We start from the raw sequence: 26,709 nt of genomic DNA on the forward strand, positions 1-26,709 counted from the left end.
GAGAGATCTTGGCGTACAAGTACACAGGTCCCTGAAGGCAGCAGTTCAAGTAGACAAGGTTGTAAAGAAGGCATATGGAATGCTGTCCTTCACTGGCAGAGGTATAGAATATAAAAGTAAGAATATAATGTTGGAATTGTATAAAACACTGGTGAGGCCACAACTGGAGTATTGTGTGCAGTTCTGGTCACCACATTATAGGAAGTACGTAATAGCTCTGGAGAGAGTGCAGAGGAGGTTTACAAGAATGTTGCCAGGGTTAGAAAAGAGTAGCTACAAGGAGAGATTGGATAGGTTGGGGTTATTTTCCTTAGAACAAAGAAGGCTGAGAGGTAACTTGATTGAGGTGTATAAAATTATGAGGGGAATAGGTAGAGTGGACAGGATGAAATTGTTTCCCTTGATGGAGAATTCTAGAACCAGGGGACATAGATTCAAGATAAGTGGCAGAAGGTGTAGGGGGGACATGAGGAAGAACTTTTTTACGCAGAGGGTAGTGGGTGTCGGGAATTCGCTGCCCAAGTTGGTGGTAGAGGCAGAAACTTTAAACTCTTTTAAAAAGTACCTGGACCTGCACCTGAAGTGCTGTAAGCTGCAGGGCTATGGGCCGGGTGCAGGAAGGTGGGATTAGAAAGGGCACCTGGGTGTCCTCAGGCTGGCATGGACAAGATGGGCCAAATGGCCTCTTTCTGTGCTGTAATTTTTCTATGGTTCTAGAGGAAATGCAAGATGCCCTGGTACAGAGCGATCTGGGTGTCCTCATACAAAAAAATGCAAAACGTTCGTATACAGGTACAGCAAGTACTTAACAAGGCAAATGGAATCAGAATTACCTGGAAAAACTCAGCAGGTCTGGCAGCATCGGTGGAGAAGAAAAGAGTCGACGTTTCGAGTCCTCACGACCCTTCAACAGAACTGAGTATATATACTCTCTATACTCAGTTCTGTTGAAGGGTCGTGAGGACTCGAAACGTCGACTCTTTTCTTCTCCACCGATGCTGCCAGACCTGCTGAGTTTTTCCAGGTAATTCTGTTTTTGTTTTGGATTTCCAGCATCCGCAGTAGTTTTTTGTTTTTATTAAGGCAAATGGAATGTTGGTGTTTATTGAAAGGCACATGAATAATAAAGCTGAGAAGTCCCTGCTACAACTACATTGAGCATTGGTGAGACTCAGCCTATAATACAAACATACAGACTAGGAGCAGGAGGAGGCCACTTGGCCCCTCGAGCCTGCTCCGCCATTCAATAAGATGATGACTGATCTGATTGTAACCTCTGCTCCACATTCCTGCCTACCCCCGATAACCTTTCATCTTCTTGTTTATCAAGAATCTATCTCCCTCTGCCTTAAAGATATTCAAAGCCTCTGCCTCAACCGCCTCTTGAGAAACAGAGTTGCAAAGTCTCACAACCCTCTGAGAGAAAAATTTTTACCTCATCTCTGTCTTAAGTGAGCGACCCCTTATTTTTAAACCGTGACCCCTAGTTCTAGATTCTCCCACAAGAGGAAACATCCTCTCCACATTCACGCTGTTAAGTCCCCTAAGGATGTTATATGTTTTCCAATCAAGTTGCCTCTTACTCCTGCGGATACAAGCCTGGCCTGTCCAACCTTTCCTAATAAGACAACCCACCCATACCTGGTATTGATCTAGTAAATCTTCTCTGAACTGCTTCCAATGCGTTTACATTGTTAGGACCGGGATGGGAGGAGTGGACAAATTATCAAGCCCCACTACTCCGCAGGCTGTGCCATTAATTTAAACATTTCATTTTCTCACCACAACGGCCAATTGTTTACCTATACCTGCAGTAAAACTCAGAATGATTAATTTATTTTAAAACAAAACTTCTTTTAACAAGTTGCAAGTACTGGTTAACACACAATTGTGATCGGGAAGTGCAACTATTTATCTCTTCCTTAAGAATTCCCCCAGCACACACACACAGACAAATAAAGGACAAAAAGATAGAGTCTCCCTGCAGAGATGGGTTTTGGGGATGAGTGTTATAAAATAAAGGATAAAGTCCACAGGGTCTCAATGCTGTCAACACGGAGTTCCCTCATGTGAAGATGGACCACTGGTCCCGGTGAATGCCTGGACGTTCTCACCACTGGTCTCAGCTTTGCAGGTCCCAATGCAGACCTGTTACACTCAGATGGGGGTTCTCTGGCTACAGATTGATAGCCACACACAATTTTAAGCAAGGTAGAGAGAGGGATCCCACAAGGTAGCCTTCTTTCCTTAGTTTATTCTCCAACAAGACTATCTTCAAAACAAGCAGGTTCACAACTTAAGTTTTTTCCTCTCTCCCATGGGACTACCTTTTTTGTCTCCCAGCTTTTCATTAATTAAAGTGCTTTGCAGTTCAACACAAACAAACTCCTTCTCAAGTACCATAAATGTCAGATAATTTCTTGGAAGAGGCCTGCTTGTTTACAGTTGCAAAGTGAATTTATGACCTTTTAAAAAAAATCCCAGGTTAGCATCCACATGCTCAGATCAGGCCAAACCCTTCCATTTTGTAAAAGAAAACTTCAGCCTTGAGAGATATTATTCTAACAACATCTTTCCTTAAATAAGGAAACCAATACTGTATACAGTACTCCAGATGTGGTCTCACCAGTCCCTTGTAAATCTGAAGCATACCCTCTCTTTTGTATTCAATTCCCCTTGCAATAAATGATAACATTCTATTAGCTTTCCGAATTATTTGCTGTACCTACATACTAACCTTTTGCGATTCATGCACTAGGATACCCAGATCCCTCTAAATCTCCGAGCTCTGCAATCTCTCACTGTTTAGATAATATGCTCCTTTTTTATTCGCCCTGCCAAAATGGACAACCTCACATTTTCCTACATTATACTCCATTTGCCTGATCTTTGCCCACTCACTTAACCTATCTCTATCCTTTTGTAGCCTCCTTAGGTCCTCTTCACAACTTACTTTCCTACCTATCTTTGTGTCATCAGCCAATTTAGCAACCATACCATTAGAATGGGAAGTGAAGTAGTCCAATCCGAATCTAGGGTCCTAAATCTAAATAAAGGAAACTACGACGATATGAGGCATGAGTTGGCTAAGATAGATTGGGGAATTTCATTAAAAGACATGACGGTGGATAGGCAGAGGCTAATATTTAAGGAACAAATGTATGCATTGCAACAGTTATACATTCCTTTCTGAAACAAAAACACAACAGGAAAAGTGGCCCAACCATGGCTAACAAAAGAAATTAAGGATAGTCTTAGATCCAAAGAGGAGACCTGTAAAGTTTCTAGAAAAAATAGCAAGCCTGAGGATTGGGAGCAGTTTAGAATTCAGCAGAGGAGGACCAAGAGATTGATTAAGAGGGGAAAAATTGAGTATGAGAGTAAACTTGCAAGGAACATAAAAGCAGACTGTAAAAGCTTCCTTAAGCATGTAAAAAGAAAAAGATTAGTGAAGACAAATGTAGGTCCCTTACAGTCTGAAATGGGAGAATTTATAATAGAGAACAAGGAAATGACAAAGCAATTAAACAACTACTTTAGCTCTGTCTTCACGGAGGAAGACACAAATAACTTCCCAGAAATACTAGAACCAAGGGTCTAGTGAGGAAGAGGAAATTGAAGGAAATTAGTATTACTAAAAAAATAGCGCTGGAGAAATTAATGGGACTGAAAGCCGATAAATCCCCAGGGCCTGATAATCTACATCCCAGGGTACTAAAGGAGGTGGCCATGAAATAGTGGATGCGATGGTAATCATCTTCCAGAATTCTGTAGATTCTGAAACAGTCCCGGCAGATTGGAGGGTGACAAATGTAACCCCACTAGTTAAAAAAAGAGAGAGGAAGAAAACAGCGAATTACAGACCATCAGTAGTAGGGATAATGCTAGAGTCTACTATAAAGGATGTGATAACAGGATACTTGGAAAATATCAATGGGATTAGAAAAAGTCAACATGGATTTATGAAAGGGAAATCATGATTGACAAACCTACTGGAGTTTTTTGAGGACATAACTAGCAGAATAGATAAGGGAGAACCGGTGCATGTGTATTTGGACTTTCAGAAGGCCTTTGATACAATCCCACATGAGTGTAAAATTAAAGCACATGGGATTAGGGGCATGTTAGCATGGATTGAGAATTGGTTAGCAGACATGAAACAGAAAGTAGGAATAAATGGGTCTTTTTCGGAGTGGGAGGCGGTGACTAGTGGGGTACCGCAGGGATCAGTGCTTGGGTCCCAGCTATTCACAATATATATCAATGATTTTGGTGAGGGAACCAAATGTAATATTTCCAAGTTTGCTGATGACACATAACTTGGTGGGAATACGAGCGGTGAGGAGGATAATAAGAGGCTTCAAGGCGATTTAGACAATTTGAGCGAGTGAGAAAATACATGGCAGATGCAGTATAATGTGGATAAGTGTGAAGTTATCCATTTTGCTAGGAAAAACAGAATGGCAGAGCAATAGTTAAATGGTAATAGATTGGGAAATGTTGATGTACAAAGGGACCTGGGTGTCCTTGTGCACCAATCACTGAAAGCAAGCATGCTTGCTCCTGTACTCAAGTCCTCTTGCAATGGAGGTCAACATACCATTTGCCTTCTTGAGTACAGGAGCAAGGATGTCTTGCTGCAGCTGTACAGGGCCTTGGTGAGGCCACACCTAGAATATTGTGTGCAGTTTTGGTCTCCTTACCTAAGAAAGGATATACTTGCCATAGAGGGAGTGCAGCAAAGGCTCATCAGACTGATTCCTGGGATGATGGGATTGTCATATGAGAAGGGATTGGGTCAACTAGGCCTGTATTCACTGGAGTTTACAAGAATGAGAGGAGATCTCATTGAAACATATAAAATTCTGACCGGGCAGGACAGACTGGATGCAGGGATGATATTTTCTCTGGCTGGAGGGGTCTAGAACAAGGGGTCACAGTCTCAGGATACAGGGTAGGCCGTTTAGGACTGAGATGAGGAGAAACTTCTTCACTCAGAGGGCGGAGAACCTGTGGAATTCTCTACCACAGAGGACTGTGGAGGCCAAGTCACTGAATATATTTAAGAAGGAAGTAGATAAATTTCTGGACTCTAAAGGCATCAAGGGTTATGGGGAGAGAGCGAGAGTATAGCATTGAGAGGGAGGATCAGCCATGATCTTATTGAATGGCAGAGCAGGCTTGAAGGGCCGAATGACCTACTGCTGCTCCTATTTTCTATGTTTCTATGCTCCTATTGGCCCCTTCATCCAAATAATTTATATACATTGTAAAGAGTTGGGGCCCCGACACTGATCCCTGTGGCACACCACTTGTCACATCCTGCCAACCAGAAAATGACCCATTTACGCATACTCTGTTTCCCATTAGCTAGCCATCTTCTATCCATGCCAATATGTTACCCCCTACACCATGAGCTTTTATTTTCCGCATTAACCTTTGATGTGGCACTTTATCAAATGCCTTCTGGAAATCTAAGTACAGTATATCCACCAGTTCCCCTTTATTCACAGCATATGTGACTCCTACAAAGAACTCCAATAAATTGATTAAACATGACTTCCCTTTCAAAAAATCATGTTGACTCTGACTGATTGCCTTGAATTTTTTTAAGTGCCCTGCTATAACATCTGTAATAATGGCTTCTATCATTTTCCCCTTGACAGATGCTAAGCTAACTGGCCTATAGTTTCCTGCTTTCTGTGCCCCTCCCTTTTTGAATAAAGGAATTACATTTGCTATTTTCAAGTCTAATGGAACCTTCCCCGAATCTAGTGAACTTTGGAAAATTAAAACCAATACATCACCTATCTCACTAGCCACTTCTTTGAAGACCCTAGGATGAAATCCATCAGGACCCAGGGACTTGTCAACCTGCAGTTTCAGCAATTTACACAGTACCAGTTCCCTGGTGATTGTAGTTTTCTTGAGTTCCTCCCTCCCTTCCATTTCCTGATTTACAGCTATTTCTGGAATGTTACTTGTACCCTCTATAGTGAAGACCAATGCAAAATACCTGTTCAATTCATCTGTCATCTCCTAGTTTCTATTATTAACTCCCCAGACTCACTTTCTATAGGAACTACACTCACTTTGTTAACTATTCTCTTTTTTTAATAGCTATAGAAACTCTTACTATCTGTTTTTACATTTTTAGCTGGCTTTCTCTCGACTCTAATTTTTCCCTCCTTAACAATCTTTTAGCCATGTTTTGCTCTTTTTTTATATTCTATCCAATCTTCTGACCTGCCACCCATCTTTGCACAATTATATGCTTTTTCTTTAAGTTTGATGCTACCTTTAACATTTTTAGTTAAACACGGATGGTGGGTCGTCCCCTTGAAATTTTTCTTTCTCGTTGGAATGTATCTATTCTGTGTATTCTGAAATATCCCTTTAAATGTCTGTCACTGCATCTCTATTGACCTATCCCTTAACCTAAATGGCCAGTTCACTTTAGCTAGCTTTGCTTTCATGCCCTCATAATTGCCCTTATTTAAGTTTAAAATACCAGTCTTAGACTCACTCTTCTCTCCCTATCCTCTTCACTATCAACTACACGGCCAATTTTTGTGTCATTCGCAAATTTCCCAATCATGCCTCCTACATGTAAGTCCAAATCATTAATATCCACAGCAAACAGCAAGGGCCCCAACACTGAGCCCTGTGGAACGACACTGGAAACCGCTTTCTATTTGCAAAATTATCCATCGACCATTACCTTTTGTTTCCTGTCACTAAGCCAATTTTGGATCCAACTCGCCACCTTCCCCAATATCCCATGGGATCTCACTTTTTTGACCAGTCTGCCATGTGGGACCTTGTCAAATGCCTTACTGTAGACAACATGCACTGCACTACCTCATCAATCCTCCTTGTTATTTCCTCAAAATATTCTATTGTTAGTAAGACACGATCTTCCCCTAACAAAGCCATGCTGACTATCCCTGATCAATCTGAGCCTTTCCAACTGACAGTTTATCCTGTTTCTCAGAATTGATCCTAATAATTTTCCCATCACTGAAGTCAGACTGATCAGCCTATAATTTTCTGGTCTGTCCCTCGCACCCTTTTTAAATAATATCACAACGTTCACAGACCTCCAATCCTCTGGAATCTCGCCTGTATCTAGTGAGGATTGGAAAATGATCCTCAGAGCATCCGCTTTTCCTCCCTGGCTCCCTTCAACAGCCTGGGATGCAACCCTTCCAGCCCTGGTGATTTATCCACCTTCAAGGATGCCAGCCCTCCAGTACTTCCTCTCTCACTATGCTTATTGTTTCTAACATTTCACACTCCTCCTCTTTAACTAGAATGTTTGCATCATCCCTTTCCTTAGTGAAGACAGACACAAAGTACTCATTGAGAACCCTGCCCACATCTTCAGCATCAATGCACAAGTTACCATGTACATCCCTGATAGGCCCTACCGCTTCCTTAGTTATTCTCTTGCTCTTAATGCACTGGTAAAACATCTTTGGGATTTCTTTGATTTTACCTGCCAATACCTTTTGCCTTTGCCCATCTGATTTTTCCAGTCAATCTGTAGATTAAAATTCCCCATGATAATCGCAATACCTTTCAATCCCATTATTTCTTTTTTGATCCCCTATCCTACTGTGTGATTACTGTAGGCGGCCTGCACACCACTCCCACAAGCAACTTCTTGCCCTTCATCATTCCTCATCTCTACCCAAACCGCTTCTATATCCTTGTTTCCTGAATTTAGGTCATCCCTCTCTATTGTGTTAATGTCGTCTTTAATTAACAGAACCATCCCTCCACCTTTTCCTAACCTCCTATCCTTCCTAAAATTCACATACCCTTCAATATTCAGGTCCCATTCTATGCCATTCTGCAGCCATGTCTCTGTAATGGCTGTTAGATCGTACTTGTTCATCTCTATTTGCACTATCAGTTCATCTGTTTTGTTTCGAATGCTACGTGCGTTTAGATACAGCCTTAAGTTTTGTCCATTTATTATTTTTGTAACCTCCAGCCTTATCTGTTAATTTACCCTTTGTCACTCTTAGATTTCTTTGCTCATAGCTGCAATTTTCAAGCCCTGGCAACATTCTTATAAATCTCCTCTGTACTTTCTCCAGAGCAATTATGTCCTTCCTATAATGTGACCAGAACTGTACACAAAATTCCAGCTGTGGCCTAACCAGCGTTTTACATAGTTCCATCATTACATCCCCGCTTTTGTATTCTGTGCCTCGTTAAATAAAGGAAAACATTCCATATGCTTTATTTACCACCTTATCCACCTGTCCTGCCACCTTCAGGGACCCTGTGGACAGGCACACCAAGGTCTCTCACTTCCTCTACCTTCCTGTCACTGCCAGTTTATCATTTCCCATCTTAATACCTTCCTTTTGTGCCTTGTCGCTACTCTTCAGTATACCACGTCTTCCCAAATTTGACCCCTTGCCCCCACTATTCAGGTTAAAACCCTTTCTACTTCCCTAGTTACGTGATTCACAAGAATGCTCACAGTTCAGGTGTAGACCCAACATCACAGCCCCCCTGTCCCCAGTACTGGTGCCAGTGCCCCACAAACTGGAGCCCACTTCTTCCACCGCCAGTCTTTGAGCCACGCGTTCATTGCTCTGATTTTATGTACGCTATGCCAATCTGCACATGGCTCAGGTGATAATCCTGGAACCTTTGAGGTTCTGCTTTTTAATTTAGTGCCTTGCTCCTCATACTGGCTATGCAAAATCGTTTCCTATGTCACTGGTACCTACATGGACCACAATGACTGGATGCAGCCCCTCCCACTGCAAGTTCCTGTCCAACCCTGAGGAGATGTCCTGAACACTGGCACCAGGCAGGCAACACAGCCATCTGGACTCTTGCTCTTTGCTGCAGAGAACAGTGTCAATCCCCCTCATTATACTGTTCTCTACTATCACTACATTCCTGTTTGCTCCCCCAGCTTGAACGGCTTCCTGTACCCTGGTGCCCTAGTGAGTCTGCTCACCCACCTTGCATACCTCGCTTTCATCCATACAGGTTGCAAGCACCTCAATCCTGTTTGGCAATTGCAAAGTCGGGGTTTCTTCCACTACTGTCTGCTCAGTCCTATTATCTGCCTCACTCACAGTCACAACCTCCTGCCCCTCACTGCTGACTAAAGCAGACGACTTTATTCTAAAAGGTGTGACCATCTCCAAGAACTGCATACATTTTTGGTTTCCTTGTTAAGGTTGGATATACTTGTATTGGAAGCAGTTCAGAGAAGGTTCACTGGGATGAAGGGGTTGCTGTATGAGGTAAGATTCAGCAGGTTGGGCCTATACTCATTGGAATTTATAAGAATGAGAGGTGATCTTATTGAAACATATAAGATTCTGAGGGAGCTTGTTAGAGTTGATGCTGAGAGACTGTTTCCCCTCATGGGGAAAATCTAGAACTAGGGGGCACAGTTTCAGAATAAGGGGTCTCCCATTTAAGATGGAAATTAGGAGGAATTTCTTCTCTCAGAGGGTCGTTAATCTTTGGAATTCTCTTCCCCAGAGAGCAGTGGGAGCTGGGTCAGTGAATATATTCAAGGCTGAGTTAGACAGACTTTTGACCTACAAGAGGATCAAGGGTTATGGGGGAGCAGGCAGGAAAGTGGAGTTAAAGCCACAATCAGAGCAGCCATGATCTTACAGAATGACGGGGCAGGCCCGAGGGGATGAATGATCTACTGCTCTTCCTGTTCCCTATGTTCTTACTTCATGATGCAATGTGTCAAGTTTCCTTGGTGACCTCCTTTGCTGTAGGCTTGTGGCCTCCAACCTGGGAAATTCTTTAAATCCAAGATATGCCCAGTCATGGCCGGAGATGAGTGGATGTGTTGAAGTCACGCTGAACTCCTGGACTAAGCCAGACCGGACCAGACTGGGCCAAGCTGGACTGGGCCTTCTGGGTCGGGGACGGGGTAAGGCCAGGACTGGAGTGGGCCACAGAGAGCCTAGCTGGGCAGCATTGGGTCAAGCTGGGGCTGTGGAACCTGTGGGATGTAAGCAGTGGTGCACGATCACTAATCCTTGACCTGTTTTCCTTGTAGATTATATCTCAGGATGAAGCAGACCGACGTGGGAAAGTCTATGATAAATACATGTCCAGCTTTCTCTTCAATCTGAACAACGGTCAGTGCTCCTGCTCCCTCTGTGGGCAGTTGCTCATTCATTTTGTGTTTCACCTGTGGTGCGTGTGAGGTGATGCTGGGGACAATGATCAGGCAATGGTGTCAGGAGGTTGCAGAGTTAGGATACTCACTGCAGGATTATGCAGCCCTGGCATGAACCTTCCTAGACTCTCTATCCCCTGCTTCAGCAGATGCTGAATGAGATGTCACTGCAGTGTGGGATCAGATATTCGTCCTGAGGCTAGAAGTTCTTTTACTGGATGTGTAAACTTTAGGGATTTTCTGTCAGTTATATTGATCCCCCTGGAGGAAAGAAGGTTGATGGAAAGGGGTTGGGAGAGGGATATAAGATCATAAGAAATAAGAGCAGGAGTAGACCATTCGGCCCCTTGAGCCTGCTCCCCCATTCAATAAGGTCATGGCTGACCTGATTGTGGCTTTAGCTCCACTTTCTTGTCTCTTCCCCATTACCCTTGACTCCCTTGTCAATCAAAAACCTGTCTAATTCAGCCTTGAATGTATTCAATGACCCAGCTCCACTGCTCTCCGGGGAAGAGAATTCCAAAGATTAATGACCCTCCGATAGAAAAAAAGTTCTCCACATCTCTGTCTGAAATGGGAGACCCCTTACTCTGAAACTATGTCCCCTAGTTCTAGACTTCCCCATGAGGGAATGCATCCTCTCAGCATCTATCCTGTCAAACCCCCTCAGAAGCTCACACCTTTCAATAAGATCACCTCTCATTCTTCTAACTCAGAGGATGTCTGAGGGGGAGGGGTGATGGGGGGCAGGGTAATTGGGGTCCTGCTCATCAATGCTTTCATTCCTGTTTTGTAGATTTTGTTGTTGATGCAACTCGCAAAGGAAACAAAATCCGTTTTGCGAATCACTCCGTCAATCCCAATTGCTATGCTAAAGGTAAGGATCCAGTAAGACTTGGTGGTGGGAGGGGAAAGAGGTTGAGGGGGCAGGGGGAATGGGGGTGGGTAAGGGGTAAGAAGGAGAGTGGATGAGAGGGGAGCTGGAGGGAATCAGGTGGTGCAATTAAGGAAGGGAATGCAAAGGATGTGCTGGGGGGAAACAACAGTTTGTTCTCCATTTCAGATAGGGTTACAGTGCTTGGGTTCCACAGTGGGTCACTGGGCCTGGGATCCCTGACCCCTTGACTACCAGAACTGTGACAAGCTGACTGGCAAATACTGACCATACACCCAGCAGCCCCATGACTCATGGACCTATGACCTCCAACTCTGCGACCCCATGGCCAACGGACCTGCAGTTCCCAACTTCATGACCTCTGACCCCACAGACACTAGGTCAACAGTTGATTCATCCTGTACATTGATAACTCTTCTCTTTTTCCAGTTGTCATGGTGAACGGTGACCACCGAATCGGTATTTTTGCAAAAAGAATGATCCAGACAGGCGAGGAATTGTTCTTTGATTACAGGTGAAATGTCAAATTAAATCTTCACAAACCATCGAATTCTACAGCTGGTTAGTGGTCATATATTACCATCCTCCTCGTAGTTCACAGTTTTTCCAAGTTTTGTGTCATCTTCAAATTTTGAAATTGTGCCCTGTACTCCCAAATTTAGGTCATTAATATGTATCAGGAAAAGCAGTGGCCACAATATCGACCCCTGGGGAACCCCACTATAAACCTCTGCAGCCACAAAACAACCATCCATCAATAACCTCTGTTTCCTGTCACTCAACCAGCTTCATATCCATGCTGTCATTGGCCCTTTTATTCTGTGGGCTTCAACTTTGCTGGCAAGCCTGTTATGTGCCTTTTTGGAAGTCCATGTACACCACATCAACCACATTGCCCTCATCAGCCCTCTGTTACCTCATCAAAAAGCTCAATCAAATTAAGCATGATTTTTCCTTAACAGATCCATGCTGGCTTTCCTTAACTAACCCGCATTTGTCCAGGTGACTGTTAATTTTGTCCCAGATTATTGTTCCTAAAAGCGTTTCCAAAGCCGAGGCCCAACTGGTTGGCCTGTAGTTGCTGGATTTACCCTTATTCCCATTTTTGAACAAGGGTGTAACATTTGCAATTCTCCAGTCCTCTGGCAGCACCCTGTGTTAAAGAGTATAGGAAGATTATGGCCAATTCCTCCACAATTTCCACTCTTACATCCTCAGTTTCCTTGACTGCATCTCATTGGTCCTGGTGACTTATCAACTTTCAGTACACCCAGCCTGTCTAATACCTTCTCTTTAACAATTTTAAACACCTCAAGTGTCTGAATTACTTCCTCTTTGGGCAATATATAAAGACAGTTGCAAAGAATTTGTTTAATACCTCAGCCATGCCTCCTGCCTCCATACATTAATCACCGTTCTTTCCTCACTTTCTTTTATCACCCTTTGACTATTATATGCCTATAGAAGACTTTTGGATTCCCTTTTATTGTTTACTGCCAGTATCTTCTCATGCTCTCTCTTTTCCTTTTTTTCACTTCCGCTCTGGACTTTCAATATTCAACCTGGTTCTCACTCGTATTATCAACCTGTCATCTGGCATAGGCCCCCTTTTCAGCTTCATCCTCTATATCTTTCATCGTCCAGGGAGTTATGGTTTTGTTTGTCTTAACTTTGCCCTTGTGAGAATGTACCTTGACTGTACCCAAAACATCCCCTCTTTAAAGACAGCCCATTGTTCCATTACAGTTTTGTCTGACGATCTTTGATTCCAACTTACCTGGGCCAGATCCGTTGTTATCTTACTGAAATTGGCCCTCCAACAATCAATTATTTTACTCTGGATTGCTCCGTGTCCTTTTCCATCGCAAACCTAAACCTTATGAAATGATGATCACTGTCCACAAAATGTTCCCCTACTGACTCTTGATCCAACTCATTGCTCAGAACTAGATCCAGCAACGCCTCCTTCCTCATCGGGCTGGAACAGACTGATGAAGAAAATTCTCCTGACTGTACTTCAGTAGCCCTTCCTCTTTTCTGTCCTTTACATTATTATGCTCCCAGTTTATATTAGGATAATTAAAGTCTCTATTATAACTACTACAGGGCTTTTATACCTCGCTGTAATTTCCTTGCAAATTTGTCTATATCTTTCCCTCTAGTTTGAGGCCTATAGAATGTAATAGCGTCTCTATTGTTTCTTAACTCTAACCAAATAGATCGTGTCCTTGACCCCTCTGGGACATCCTCTCTCTCTAGCACTGTAATGTTCTTGTTAATCAATACTTCCATCCCCCCTCCTTTCTTTCTTTCCCTTGTACCCAGGAATAATTAATACCCAGCCTTGCTCTTCTTTGAGCCAAGCCTCTAACTGCAACAACAGGACAATTCCCACATGGCAACCTGAGCCTGCAGCTCACTAACCCTTCACTGACCACACTTTGCACACTAACCCTAATTTAGGCTTTATTGCATTCCATCTAACTTTGACCTGTTATTTCCAATTTCGGCTGGAATTAAAGTACGTTTTCTGGTTATGCAAACTGAAAAATTGCAAGTTGCTAAAATGCCTGATCTGCAGGTTATCAGGGAGCTGAAATCCCATTCCAATGCTGAAAGGACTGCATTTTAGAATAGTTGAAAACAGGCATGATGACAATACAACTCCTGAAACATAAATCACAAACTGGCTGCTGTGTTTCTGTTTCAGATACAGTCAAGCAGATGCACTGAAGTACGTGGGAATTGAACGGAAGATGGAAATGCTCTGATCCCATTGGTATTTTGGTGTGAAATTGTGTTTGGTTGTGAGTTAGACTGTGCGACAAGTTCACTAGTACATTTCCTGAGCAGATGGTGTGAGGTCAGCCTCCTATACTGTGTCAGTGATAGGAGGAGTGTTTCACATTACTGTGCTTCAGTCTGTTACTAGCACAAACACTTAGAGCTTCTCTTGCTGCTGCCTGCCACGCTTCCCCCTCTCCTGTCTCTCCCCTCCACATGTAGCCCCACCACCACCTCTCCTACACCAGACATTGGGCCCCTCGCCCCCAACTAGGAATCTACTCCCGGTTCAGGTTAATCAGAAGCCAGAGCTTAATGGCAAGTGATACTGTCAATGAAGGGCAGCTTTATCGAGTATTCAGAATTCAACCCTGTGGAAGAAACATTTCTCTCTCCAGGGACACAGTCAGGTTGATGGGCACCAGAAAATAATATGTTACAACTTTTTACGCATTGATGGATTTCTGATGTCAGAAATCGGTTGGAACAACGAGGCAGATAATTCAGTTCAGAATGTGGAAGACCTGATCTCTGTGTTAATTGTTTCTACCACAGAAACCAACCACCATGCAATGCTGATGAGAGGGAAAATAAGATAAGAGTTGACAGGTGATTCTGCGATGCTGCTCTTGCTTGATGTAGCGGTAGCCACATTATAATCCAGATTACAGTATGTGTTCCTGTAAAATCCTTCTGCCGATGATGTTCAAACCTATGTTTGGTTCTCATCTATGATGCCTCCATCCACTGCACCAAGTGTCTCAGTTAGCCCAGGTTTGCTCGTAGTCCTGGTGTAACTCAGCCTGTGTGAAGCAGTGAGTTCTCTACTGGAGCGATGGTTGTGACTGAGATGAGATTTCAGGGTCCCGACTTCGCACAGTTTCTGATTTTTTGCAATCTGAGAATGGTCGGCATCTCGAAATGAAGCTTGAAGCAGAATCCACTCTTCCTTTAAATTACATTTGAAATAAAAATGATAATGGAATTCTCCTGCCTGTGTTTCTTACTCACTCGACCCATATGGTCCAGGCCACCTACATTCCCAAGTTATTTCATCATTTCTGAGGGAAGTTGTTACTAATTAAGTGTGAGGGAGATGTTGAGGCTAATTGCTGGCCAGGGTGCAACATTGGTCAGAAGAATCACTACTTTAACACCTAGCTGAGAGGGTGGCCGTGACACTATTTTACATCTCAACTGAAAAATGGCATTCGGGGTGGTAAGTCTTTGGAAGTCTCTACTCCAGAGGCTGTGGAGGCTCAGTCATTATGTTCAAGACAAGAGATTGATAGGTTTCTAGATAGTAAAGATATCATGGATGCAGGGATAGTGCAGGAAAATGGCATCGAGATAGAAAATAATTCATGATCTAATTGAAGGACGGAGCAGGCTCGAGGGGCAGAATGGCCTACTCCTGTTCCAGTGGGGAGTTGGTGGCATAACGGTAATGTCGTCAGGCATGTAACCCGGAGGTCCAGGTTAATGGGTTTGAATCCCATTATTAAATTCAGTTAATGAATCTGGAATTGAAAAGCTAGTCTTGGTAATGGTGACCATGAACCAAAATCGACAAAGCAAAATACTGCGGATGCTGGAAACCTGAAACAAAAACAGAAAATGCTGGAAAAACTCAGTTAACATTCCAAGTCTGTATGAGCTCTGAAGAAGAGTCATACAGACTCGAAACATTAACACTGTTTCTCTCTCCACAGATGCTGTTAGACATGCTGAGTTTTTCCAGCATTTTCTGTTTTTCTGTCATAAAAACCCATCTGGTTCACTAATGTCTGTTAGGGAAGGAAATCTGTCATCCTTACCTGGTCTGGCCTACATGTGACTCCAGACCCACAGCAATGTGATTGACTCTTAAACGCCTTCTGAAATGGCCTAGCAAGCCACCCAGTTGTATCAAACTGCTACAAAGTCTCAAAGGAATGAAACCAGATGGACCACTCAGCATCTACCGAGGCACTGGAAACAATAACGGCAAACTCAGCCCCGTCAACCCTGCAAAGTCCTCCTTACTAACATCTGGGGTCCAGTGCCAAAACTGGGAGAGCTGTCTTGCAGACTAGTCAAGCAACAGCCTGACATAGTCATCCTCACGGGATCATACCTTACAGATAATGTCCCAGATTCCACCATCACCATCCCTGGGTATGTCCTGTCCCACCGGCAGGACAGACCCAGCAGAGGTGGTGGCACAGTGGTATACAGTCAGGAGGGAGTTGCCCTGGGAGTCCTCAACATTGACACCGGACCCCATGAAGTCTCATGGCATCAGGTCAAACATGGGCAAGTAAACCTGCTGATTATGACATACCGCCCTCCCTTAGCTGATGAATCAGTGCTGCTCCATGTTAAACACTGCTTGGAGGAAACACTGAGGGTGGCAAGGGTACAGAATGAACTCTGGGTGAGACGCTTCAATGTCCATCACCAAGAGTGGCTCGGTAGCACCATTACCGACCAAGCCGGCCGATCCCTAAAGGACATAGCTGTTAGACTGGGTCTATGGTAGGTGGTGAGGGAACCAACAAGAGGGAAAAACATAGTTGACCTCATCCACACCAACCTACCTGCCGCAGATGCATCTGTCCATGACAGTATCAGTGGGAGTGACCACCGCACAGTCCTTTTGGAGATGAACTCCCCATCTTCATATTGAGGATACCCTCCATCATGTTGTGTCACAGTACCACCGTGCTAAATGGGATAGATTTCGAACAGATCTAGCAACTCAAAACTGAGCATCCATGAGGCGCTGTGGGCCATCAGCAGCAGCAGAATTGTACTTGAACACAGTCTGTAACCTCATGGCCCGGCATATCCCCTACTCTACCATTACCATCAAGCCAGGGGATCAACCCTGGTTCAATGAAGAGTGCAGGAGGGTATGCCAGGAGCAGTACCAGGCATGCCTAAAAATGAGGTATCAACCTGGTGAAGCTATAACACAGGACTATTTGAGTGCCAAACAGCATGAGCAGCAAGTGATAGACAGAGCTAAATGAACCCACAACCAACAGATCAGACCTCAGGCTCTGTTGTCCTGCCACATCCAGCCGTGAATGGTGGTGGACAATTAAACAACTCGCTGGAGGAGGCTCCATAAATATCCCCATACTCAATGATGGAGGAGCCCAGCACATCAGTGCAAAAGATAAGGCTGAAGCATTGGCAAGAATATTCTGCCAGAAATGCTAAGTGGATGATCCATCTCAGCCTCCGGAGGTCCCCAGCATCACAGATTCCAGGCTTCAGCCAATATGATTCACTCCACGTGATATCAAGAAACAGCTGAAAGCCCTGACAATATTCCAGCAATAGTACTGAAGACTTGTGCTCCAGAATTTGCTGCACCCCTAGACAAGCTGTTCCAGAACAGCTACAACACTGGCATCCATCAGTCTACTATCAATCATCAGCAATGGAAGGGGTCATCAACAGTGCTATTAAGCGGCACTTTTTTAGCAATAACCTGCTCACTGATGCCCAGTTTGGGTTCCGCCAGGATCACTCAACTCCTGACCTCACTACAACCTTGGTTCAAACGTGGACAAAGAAGCTGAACTCCAGAGGTGAGGTGAGAGTGACTGCCCCATACATCAGGGCAGCATTTGACTGAGTGTGGAATCAAGGAGCCCTAGAAAAACTGGGAATTAGGGGGAAAACTCTCCTCTTGTGGGGGTCATGCCTAGCACAAAGGAAGATGGTTGTGGTTGTTGGAGGGCAGTCATCTCAGCTCCAGAACATCACTGCAGGAGTTCCTCAGGGTAGTGCCCTCGGCCCAACCATCTTCAGCTGCTTCATCAATGACCTTCCTTCCATCATAAGGCCAGAAGTGGGGATGTTCGCTGATGATTGCACAATGTTCAGCACCATTCACAACTCCTCAGATGCTGAAGCAGTCCTTGTCCAAATGCAGCAAGACCTGGACAATATCCAGGCTTGGGCTGACAAGTGGCAAGTAACATTCGTGTCACACAAGTGCCAGGCAATGACCATCTCCAACAAGAGAGAATCTAACCATCTCCCCTTGACATTCAATGGCATTACCATTGCTGAATCCCCCATTATCAACATGCTGGGGGTTACCATTGACCAGAAACTGAACTGGACTAGCCACATAAATATTGTGGCTGCAAGAGCTGGTCAAAGGCTAGGAATCCTGTGGTAAGTAACTCACCTCCTGACTCCCCAAAGCCTGTCCACCATCTACAAGGCACAAGTCAGGAGTGTGATGAAATACTCTCCATAGCCTGGATGAGTGCAGCTCCCACAACACTCAAGAAGCTTGACACCATCCAGGACAAAGCAGTCTGCTTGATTCGCACCACATCCACAAACATTTACTCCCTCCACCACCGATGCACAGTAGCAGCAGTGTGTACCATCTACAAAATGCACTGCAGGAATTCACCAAGGCTCCTTTGACAGCACCTCCCAAACCCACAACCACTACCATCTAGAAGGACAAGGGCAGCAGATAGATGGGAACACCACCACCTGGAAGTTCCCCCCAAGTCACTCACCATCCTGACTTGGAAATATATCCCGTTCCTTCACTGTCATTGGATAAAAACCATGGAACTCCTTCTCAAACAGCACTGTGGGTTTACCCGCACCACATGGACTGCAGCGGTTCAAGAAGGCAGCTCACCAACACCTTCTCAAGAGAAATTAGGGATGAGGAATAAATGCTGGTCCAGCCAGCGATGCCCACATCCCATAAATGAATAAAAATAACCCAACAGTGCAACGCTCCCTCAGTGCTGTCCCTCCGATACTTAGAGAGAGACTGCAGAATGCTGCAGTACAGAGGGGTCTGGTTGTCCTTGTACATGGATCTTAGCATGCAGGTACAGCAAGGAATTAGGAAGGCAAAGAAATGTTGGCCTTTATTTGAAGTTGGATGGATTATAAAAGTAGGGAAGTCTTGCTGCAACTGTACAGAGCGTTCATAAGACGGCATCAAGAGTTCTCAGTACAGTCTTGGTCTCCTTATTTAAGGATGATATACCTGTATTGGAAGCAGTTGAACGAAAATACCAGGATGATTTCCTTAAATAAGGAGACCTTTCTATGAGAAAAGATTGGGCCTATAATTATTGGAGTTTAGAAGAATGAGAGCTGATCTTATTGAAACATATGGGATTCCGAGGGGGTTTGTCAGGGTGTTAGTTGAGATGATGTTTCCACTCATAGGGGAGTCTAAAATTAGGCGACATGGTTTAAAAATAAGGCTGTCCCATTTAAGAGGAAGATGAGGAGGAATTTCCTCTCTCAAAGAGTCGTGAATCTTTGGAATTCTCTACCCGAGAAAGCAGTTTAGACAGGGTCATTGTATATGTTGAAATTTCAGTTGCACAGATTTTTGATCTATAGGGGAGTTGAGGTTTATGGTGGTGGATGCGGTGGTGCAGTGGGTTCAGTGGTGCTGTGGGTGTGGTGGGTGCGGTGAATGCAGTGGTGCGGTGGATGTGGTAGGTGTGGTGGGTGCGGCAGATGCAGTGGTGCGGTGGGTGTGGTGAGTGCGGTGGGTGTGGTGAGTGCGGTGGATGTGGTGGTGCAGTGAATGTGGTGGTGCAGTGAGCGTTGTGGGTGCAGTGGTGTGGTGGGTGTGGTGGATGCGGTGGTGCGATGAGCGTTGAGTGTGCAGTGATGCAGTGGGTGTGGTGAGTGCGGTGGGTGTGGTGGTGTGGTAAGTGTGGTGGTGCGGTGGGTGTGGTGAGTGCAGTGGAAGCAGTGGTGCAATGGGTGTGGTGGTCCGGTGAGTGTTGTGAGTGCAGTGGTACGGTGGGTGTGGTGGTGCGGTGAGTGTGGTGGTGTGGGAAGTGCGGTGAATGCGGTGATGCGGTGGTGCGGTGGGTGTGGTGGTGCGGTGGGTGTGGTGGTGCGGTGGGTGTGGTGAGTGCGGTGGGTGTGGTGAGTGTGGTGGATGCGGTGGTACAGTGGGTATGGTGAGTGTGGTGTGTGCAGTGGTGCAGTGGGTGCGGTGGTGTGGATGCACCTTAATTGGATTAAAGCCAGCTAGTCTGGGTGCTTTGATATGTACTAGTTTTGATATGGAAGAGAGATAGCATGCATTTGCATTTTTTGAATACAGCATTCAAGAAGTGGGGTGAAAACTTGAAGCCTATCTAGCAGATACCAAGCCATGTGTTTATATTACTAATAAAATTGGTACTATGAAAGGGGTTTCATTGTGAAAAGGTGAAGTTCAAAGAGGTTGGTGAGATAATGAGAATTTGAATTCAATCTGTGATGGTTGGTATAACTTCAGCAGTTTTCGGATGTGCAGGCAGAGGCAATGTGAGATCAAAAGGCAGCTGCAAGCCTCCAACTGGCTCTACAGTGAAAAGAACCTAATTTTAATTTTGTAAGGCGAAAGTGCTTTGCCTGGTGATTGGTTAAGTCTATAGGTTGCTGTTGCCTTAATGAAGAGTAGTTTGTGAATTTGTTAAAAGTTATGATGGTGGTAATTTGTAGACATGTGTAAATAGATTTACCTGTGTAAATTAATAAAATGTTTCAATTAGTTTAATGTAAAACCTCAAGAAGCCTCGAGGTCTGATTCCTGAATTTAGAGTCGCATCTCAAACATAACACTAAAAATTATAGGTTAAGACAGTTGTTTAAAGTTTCCCTCTGAGAATTTTAAATAGCTCTGCTTTACCAACTGCATCGGTCATAACAATTGGAGGCTGTGCCAGGATAAATTATATTTCTAATTCCTCAATTGTTTAGGAATTGGTGAATCTTAAGCTTATGAGTACAAGAGGCTCTTTGAATTCAGGAGTTGGTGAGGTAATTTAGAAGTGGTGAGGCTTTGGCAATTGCTAAGACTTGCCTAGGAGTAGAAGAGATAACTCTGATTGGGTTGGAGACAATAACCAAAAGTAAGTTAACAGAGCTAAAATTGGAGTTACCTGCAAGGCTAGGAAATCAGATTATAAGTGTAGCACAGCATCTACAGTTGGAAGTGAAACCTGACACTAGTGAGTCACAGCTGGAAGTAGTGAGACTTCAGTTGCAAATGAAAAATCTTAAATTTGAAGCAAAGGAAGAGAAATGGCTTTTAAAAGGGAATTAGAATTTGCGAAGATGGCGAAGGAGGAAAGAGAAAGAGATAGAGAGAAAGAGAATTCCAACTGAAAATGTTGGCAGTTAGAAAAGAGACTCCAGTAGGTGAGAATGGATTTATCTCTAGAATAGAAGACCGTGGGGATATGTTTAAATGTGTACAAGCTCTTCCAAAGTTTGAGGAAAAAGATATTGAAGCATTCTTTATTTCATTTGAAAAGCTAGCTAAATGAAATGGCCACAGGAAAACTGGACATTATTATTACAGTCAAAGTTGTCAGGTAGGGAGCTTGAAGTATATTCTTCTCTTTCAGAAGAAACGCCGGTGAATTATGATGTGGTGAAAAAAGCTATTTTGAGTGCATATGAGTTGGTTCCTGAAGCATACATGCAGAAATTTAGGAATATGAGAAAATAGCCAAGGCAAAGTTATATTAAGTTTGAAAGAGTAAAACAAAGTAATTTTGGCCAGTGGATACGGGTGTTAAAAATAGAGACAACCTATGCAGCTCTTAGAGAAGTCATTCTTTTGGAAGAATTTAAACATTCAATCCCTTCAGTAGTGAGGACTCATGTAGAGGAACAGAGGGTTGATTCTTGTGAGACAAGCAGCAGAGATAGCTGATGATTGTTTCCTGATTGTGTTATAACAAGATCAAAGGCCAATTGGGAAGAATAAAATAAACAAGATAAGCAGGCAGTTCAAAGGCAAGAAGAAGGTGTCGAAATCCAATTAGCTGGCACTGTATTTGATAACATTGTTCAGGAGGAAGGAATATTGAAGTGTTTAACTCAAAGAAGTTAGTGGAGTTGCAGAAAAATGATTTGCAATTAAAACAGTTATATCAGAAAGCTTATTCAGAAACTGAAGCAAAATGTTATTATCATTAAGGGAATATATTAATGAGAAAGTGGTGGTCGGATTATGTCTCAGCAAATGAAAGCTGGAGGGAGATGCATCAGATTGTTATCCCATTAGGTTATAGAAATGAGATTCTGAGGATTGCTCATGAAATTCCAATGGGGGGACATTTAGGAATTAGGAAAACACAGGAAAAGATACAAAGGTTTTTTTTTGGCCAGGATTGCATAGGGATGTGGTCAAATTCTGTAGAACCTGTTATACATGGCAAATAGCAGGAAAGCCACAAGACTAATCTGATGCCTTTAATCCCAATACCAGCATTTGAAGAACCTTTTACCAGGGTCATGATTGATTGTGTAGGACCCTCCCTAAGACTAAAAGTGGAAATCAGTATTTATTGACAAAAATGGATGTGTCTACTAGGTTTCCTGAAGCAATACCTTTAAGAAATATTACAATTAGGAAGATTGTGAAGGAGTAAATTAATTTTTTTTTACAAGATAAGGTTTACCTAAGGAAATGCAATCAAATCAGGGGTAAAATTTCATGTCACAGCTGTTTAAGGGAGTAATGAACTGTTTGGGGATAAAACAGTTGTGTCAACAGCTTATTATCCAGAGTCACAAGGAGCTTTGCAAAGATGGCATCAAACTTTAAAAGCTATGATAAGAGCATACTGTCAGGATTATGCACAGGATTGGGATACAGGAATTCTATTTTTGTTATTTGTTATTAGAGACGCTCCTAATGCATCAACTGGTTTTAGCCCTTTTGAACTAGTTTATGGTCATGAGGTAAGGGGACCACTGGAATTGATTCATGAGAAATTGGTGGGTCAAAATTCAGAAACTATTCTCCTGGATTATGTATCAAATTTCAGGGAAAGATTGAAGAGAGCATGTGAGTTGGCTAGGGAACATTTAAAGATATCACAGCAAGTGATGAAAGTGAAAGCAAATAAGAAGGCTAAAATTTGCAGTTTGGTTTCTGGAGAGTTTTGTTCCCAGTACTAACTGATTCACTAAATGCAAGACTTAGTGGGCCTTACAGGATTGAAAAGAAATTGAGTGAAGTAAATTATTTAATAAATACTCTAGATAGAAGAAAGAAGCACAGGATGAGTTTATGTAAATATGCTTAAAAAGTACTTTGACAGGGAAAAGGAACAAAAAGAGGTGTTAGTGATGGTGGATGATGAGAAAGAGGTAGAATTGCAGGACTCTGAAATTGATTTTCCTAAAATCAAATTGGACAAAAGGGGGTGCTTGAAAATTTAAATGTGATATTGAGTTCCCTTCCAAGCAAGGGTCAAAGTGATTTGGAAAAGCTATTGCAGTCACACCAACTTATTTGTGGAAATAAGTTGGGAAAGACACATTTAGCTTTACATGATGTAGCTATTGAAACCTTATCTTCAATAAGGCAACAACCTTATAGATTAAATCTTGCAAAGTTATCACAAGTACAAAAAGAAATTGATTTCATGCTTCAAAATGATATCATAGAGTCCAGCTGCAGTAACTAGAGTTCGCCTGTTGTACTAGTACCGAAACCGGGTGGAACACAAAGACTGTTCGAAAGGTGAATGCGGTGACAAAAGCGGATTCATATTCCATACCACAGTTGGAGGATTGCATTGAGAAAGTGGGACAATCGAAATTTATCACAAAGATTGACTTGCTAAAAGGATATTGGCAGGCACCATTGTCGGAAAGGGCAAAGGAGATATCAGCTTTGGTAACACCAAGTGGACTATATCAGTTTAAAGTGATGCCATTTAGTATGAAGAATCCACCTGCAACGTTTCAAAGGCTGACAAAGTAATTGCGGGTCTAAGCAATTGTGCGGTTTATATTGATGACCTAATTGTTTTCAGTCAGACGTGGGAGAAACATTTACAGCATCTGGAAGAATTATTTACTCGACTACAAGAAGCTAATTTGGTGATGAACTTGGCTAAAAGTGAATTTGCAAAAGCGTAAGTTACGTATCTAGGCCATACCATTGGACATGGTAAGGCAGCTCCAAGAGATGCAAAAGTCAAGGCTATCATGGATTTCCCAGTGCCTACAACAAAACAAGAAGTTTTGAGATTCCTGGGCATGACTGGGTTTTACCGGAAATTTGTACCACAGTTTAGCCAAGTGGTTGCTCCACTGACTGAACTATTAAAAGAGAACAAGAAGTTTCAATGGACACTAGAGTGTCAGAAGTCATTCAATAGTTTGAAAACTGTATTAACTATGACACCAGTGTTGGCAGTACCCAATTATGCCAAGCAATTCAAGTTGGCTGCTGATGCAAGCGATATAGGCATTGGGGCCGTACTGTTACTAGAAGATGGCACTAGAACTGAAAAATCGCAAGGCTATTTTTCACAGAAGCTGAATGTGCAACAGAGAAGATATTCAATGATCGATAAAGAGACTGAGTTTGGTGTTAGCATTGCAGCATTTTGAAATTTATGTTGCAAACAATTCATCAGAAACAATCATTTATACAGACCATAATCCTTTGAAGTTTTAGGACAAATTTTGTGACAAAAGTGCAAGGCTATTCAGATGGAGTCTATTATTACAACCATTTAATCTACGTATTATACATGTTGCTGGAAGAGAAAATCTGTTCACAGATGCATTATCAAGAGTTTGAAGCTTAAATGAAAATGGGCCATTTAAAAAAAAAACCTGGACTCTGAAATGGAGTGATTTCTGTTGATACCATAGACTTGTGTATATATATTTATGTTAATGCATAATTCTGGTAATGTAATAGTGTAATAAGCATAGGAGATGGTGTGAGATTGGTTATTAAAATGAAGCTGTCTTTTAGAATTATGACGGTTCATTTTTCGATAAGGAAGGGGATGTCATGAAGCTATTAATGTATATAATATTTCAGAAAATATTTTTCTTTTAAAATAGAGGTTTAATCTGTGGGTGTGTCTTAATTGGATTAAAGCCAGCTGGTCTGGGTGCTTTGATATGTACTAGTTTTGATATGGAAGAGAGGTAGCATGTATTTGCATTTTTTGAATAGAGCATTCAAGAAGTGGGGTGAAAACTTGACGCCTATCTAGCAGATACCAAGCCATGTGTTTATATTACTAATAAAATTGGAACTATGAAAGGGGTTTCATTGTTAAAAGGTAAAGTTCAAAGAGGCTGGTGAGACAATGAGAATTTGAATTCAATCAGTGATGTTAGGTATAACTTCAGTAGTTTTTGGGTGTGCAGAGAAGCAATGTGAGATCAAAAGGCAGCTGCAAGCCTCCAACTGGCTCCACAGTGAAAAGAACCTTATTTTGAATTCGTAAGGTTAAATTCCTTTGCCTGCTGTTTGGTTAAGTCTATGGGTTGCTGTTGCCTTAATGGAGAGTAGTTTGTGAATTTGTTAAAAGTTATGATGGTGGTAATCTGTAGCCATGTATATATAATTTAACCTGTGTAAATTAATAAAATGTTTCAATTAGTTTAATGTAAAGCCTCGCGAAATGGTGGTCTGATTCCTGAATTTAAAGTTGCATCTCAAGCATAACACTAAAAATTATAGGTTATGACAGTTGTTTAAAGTTTCCCTCTGGGAATTTTAAATAACTCCGCTTTACCCACTGCATCGGTCATAACAGCAGCACTCCCTCCCTCTGACAGTGCAGCAGTTCCTCAGTATTGACCCTCTGACAGTGTGGCCTTCCCTCAGTACTGACCCTCTGACAGGGTGGCGCTCCCTCAGTACTGACTCTCTGACAGTGCAGCGCTCCCACAGTATTGACCCACCAACAGCACAGCACTCCCTCAGTACTGACCCTCCAACAGTGCAGCACTCCCTCAGTACTGCCCCTCTGACAGTGTGGCACTCCCTCAGTACTGACTCTCCGACAGTGTGGCACTGCCTCATTACTGACCCTCTGCCATTGCCGCACTCCCTCAATACTGACCCTCCGACAGTGCAGTTTTCCCTCAGTACCGTCCCTCTGACGGTGTAGCACTTCCTCAGTACTGACCCTCCAACATTGCAACACTCCTTCAGTACCGACCCTCCAAAAAGTGCAGCAGTTTCTCAGTACTGACCCCCTGACAATGCAGTGCTCTCTCAGTACTGACCCTCCAACAGTGCGGCACTTCCTCAGTACTGACCCTCCGACAGTGCGGCACTCCCTCAGTACTGACCCTCCGACAGTCCGGCACTCCCTCAGCACTGACCGTCCGACAGTGCAGCGGTTCCTCAGAACTGACCCTCCAATAGTGCAGTGGTTCCTCAGTACTGTCCCTCTGACAGTTCGACAGTCCCTCAGTACTGACCCTGTTACAGTCTGGCTCTCCCATAGTGCTGACCCTCCGACAGTGAGGTATTTCTTCAGGATTGTAATGGGAATGTCAGTCTGGCTTTTCAGTTCTCAGACACTTTTCTCATCTGAAATTGCAGGATTATTTTCTGCCTTTTGTTTTAACCTGTCCTTCTCTTGGTCCTGATTCTGTTGACAAGTGATTTTGAAGTTTTATTGTGTGGGAGTCTGTTTATTATGGTGCTTTATTTGAGATGATCAGAGAGCTGCTGAAGCTGAAGTGATAGATTTGGAATGAAACAGTCACTCAGAAGCAATGAAAATGATGTCAAGGAAGCATTTTATTCCATGTTTAATGTTCATGAGAAACAGTGAACACTGTCTCATTACAAGTAGCTCATCCCTGACAGGCCAGAGTTTCTCCAATATCCAAAAATAAAATAATTTAATCTTCACTTGTCCATATACATCCTGTAACAATCAACTGTATACAAAGAACTGAATCCTACACAGCTCCATTCCCACTCATAGAAACTCTTGTGCCATTCAATATGATCATGGCTGATCCTTTATCTCAACGCCATATTCCTGCTTTCTCTCCTTACCTCTTG

At 43.1% G+C, this 26,709-nt stretch overlaps 1 protein-coding gene across 7 annotated transcripts in view; it reads left to right on the top strand.

Moving 5' to 3' along the window:
- The window catches only part of ezh1 (enhancer of zeste 1 polycomb repressive complex 2 subunit), a 57,123-nt gene extending 42,276 nt beyond the window's left edge, over positions 1–14,847 (top strand). For all 7 annotated transcript variants that reach the window (XR_013573397.1, XM_078529513.1, XM_078529516.1 and 4 more), the window contains 4 exons: positions 10,061–10,142; positions 10,980–11,060; positions 11,508–11,592; positions 13,789–14,847. Coding sequence is in view for 6 of the 7 variants with exons in the window: in XM_078529513.1 (XP_078385639.1) it covers positions 10,061–10,142; positions 10,980–11,060; positions 11,508–11,592; positions 13,789–13,849 (309 nt within the window). In the remaining variant the exon portion in view is untranslated. The remainder of the gene's footprint in view (positions 1–10,060; positions 10,143–10,979; positions 11,061–11,507; positions 11,593–13,788) is intronic.
- Positions 14,848–26,709: the final 11,862 nt, after the last annotated feature.

This window comes from Cetorhinus maximus, chromosome 25, assembly GCF_964194155.1.
Source record: "Cetorhinus maximus chromosome 25, sCetMax3.hap1.1, whole genome shotgun sequence".
Classification (NCBI taxonomy): domain Eukaryota; kingdom Metazoa; phylum Chordata; class Chondrichthyes; order Lamniformes; family Cetorhinidae; genus Cetorhinus; species Cetorhinus maximus.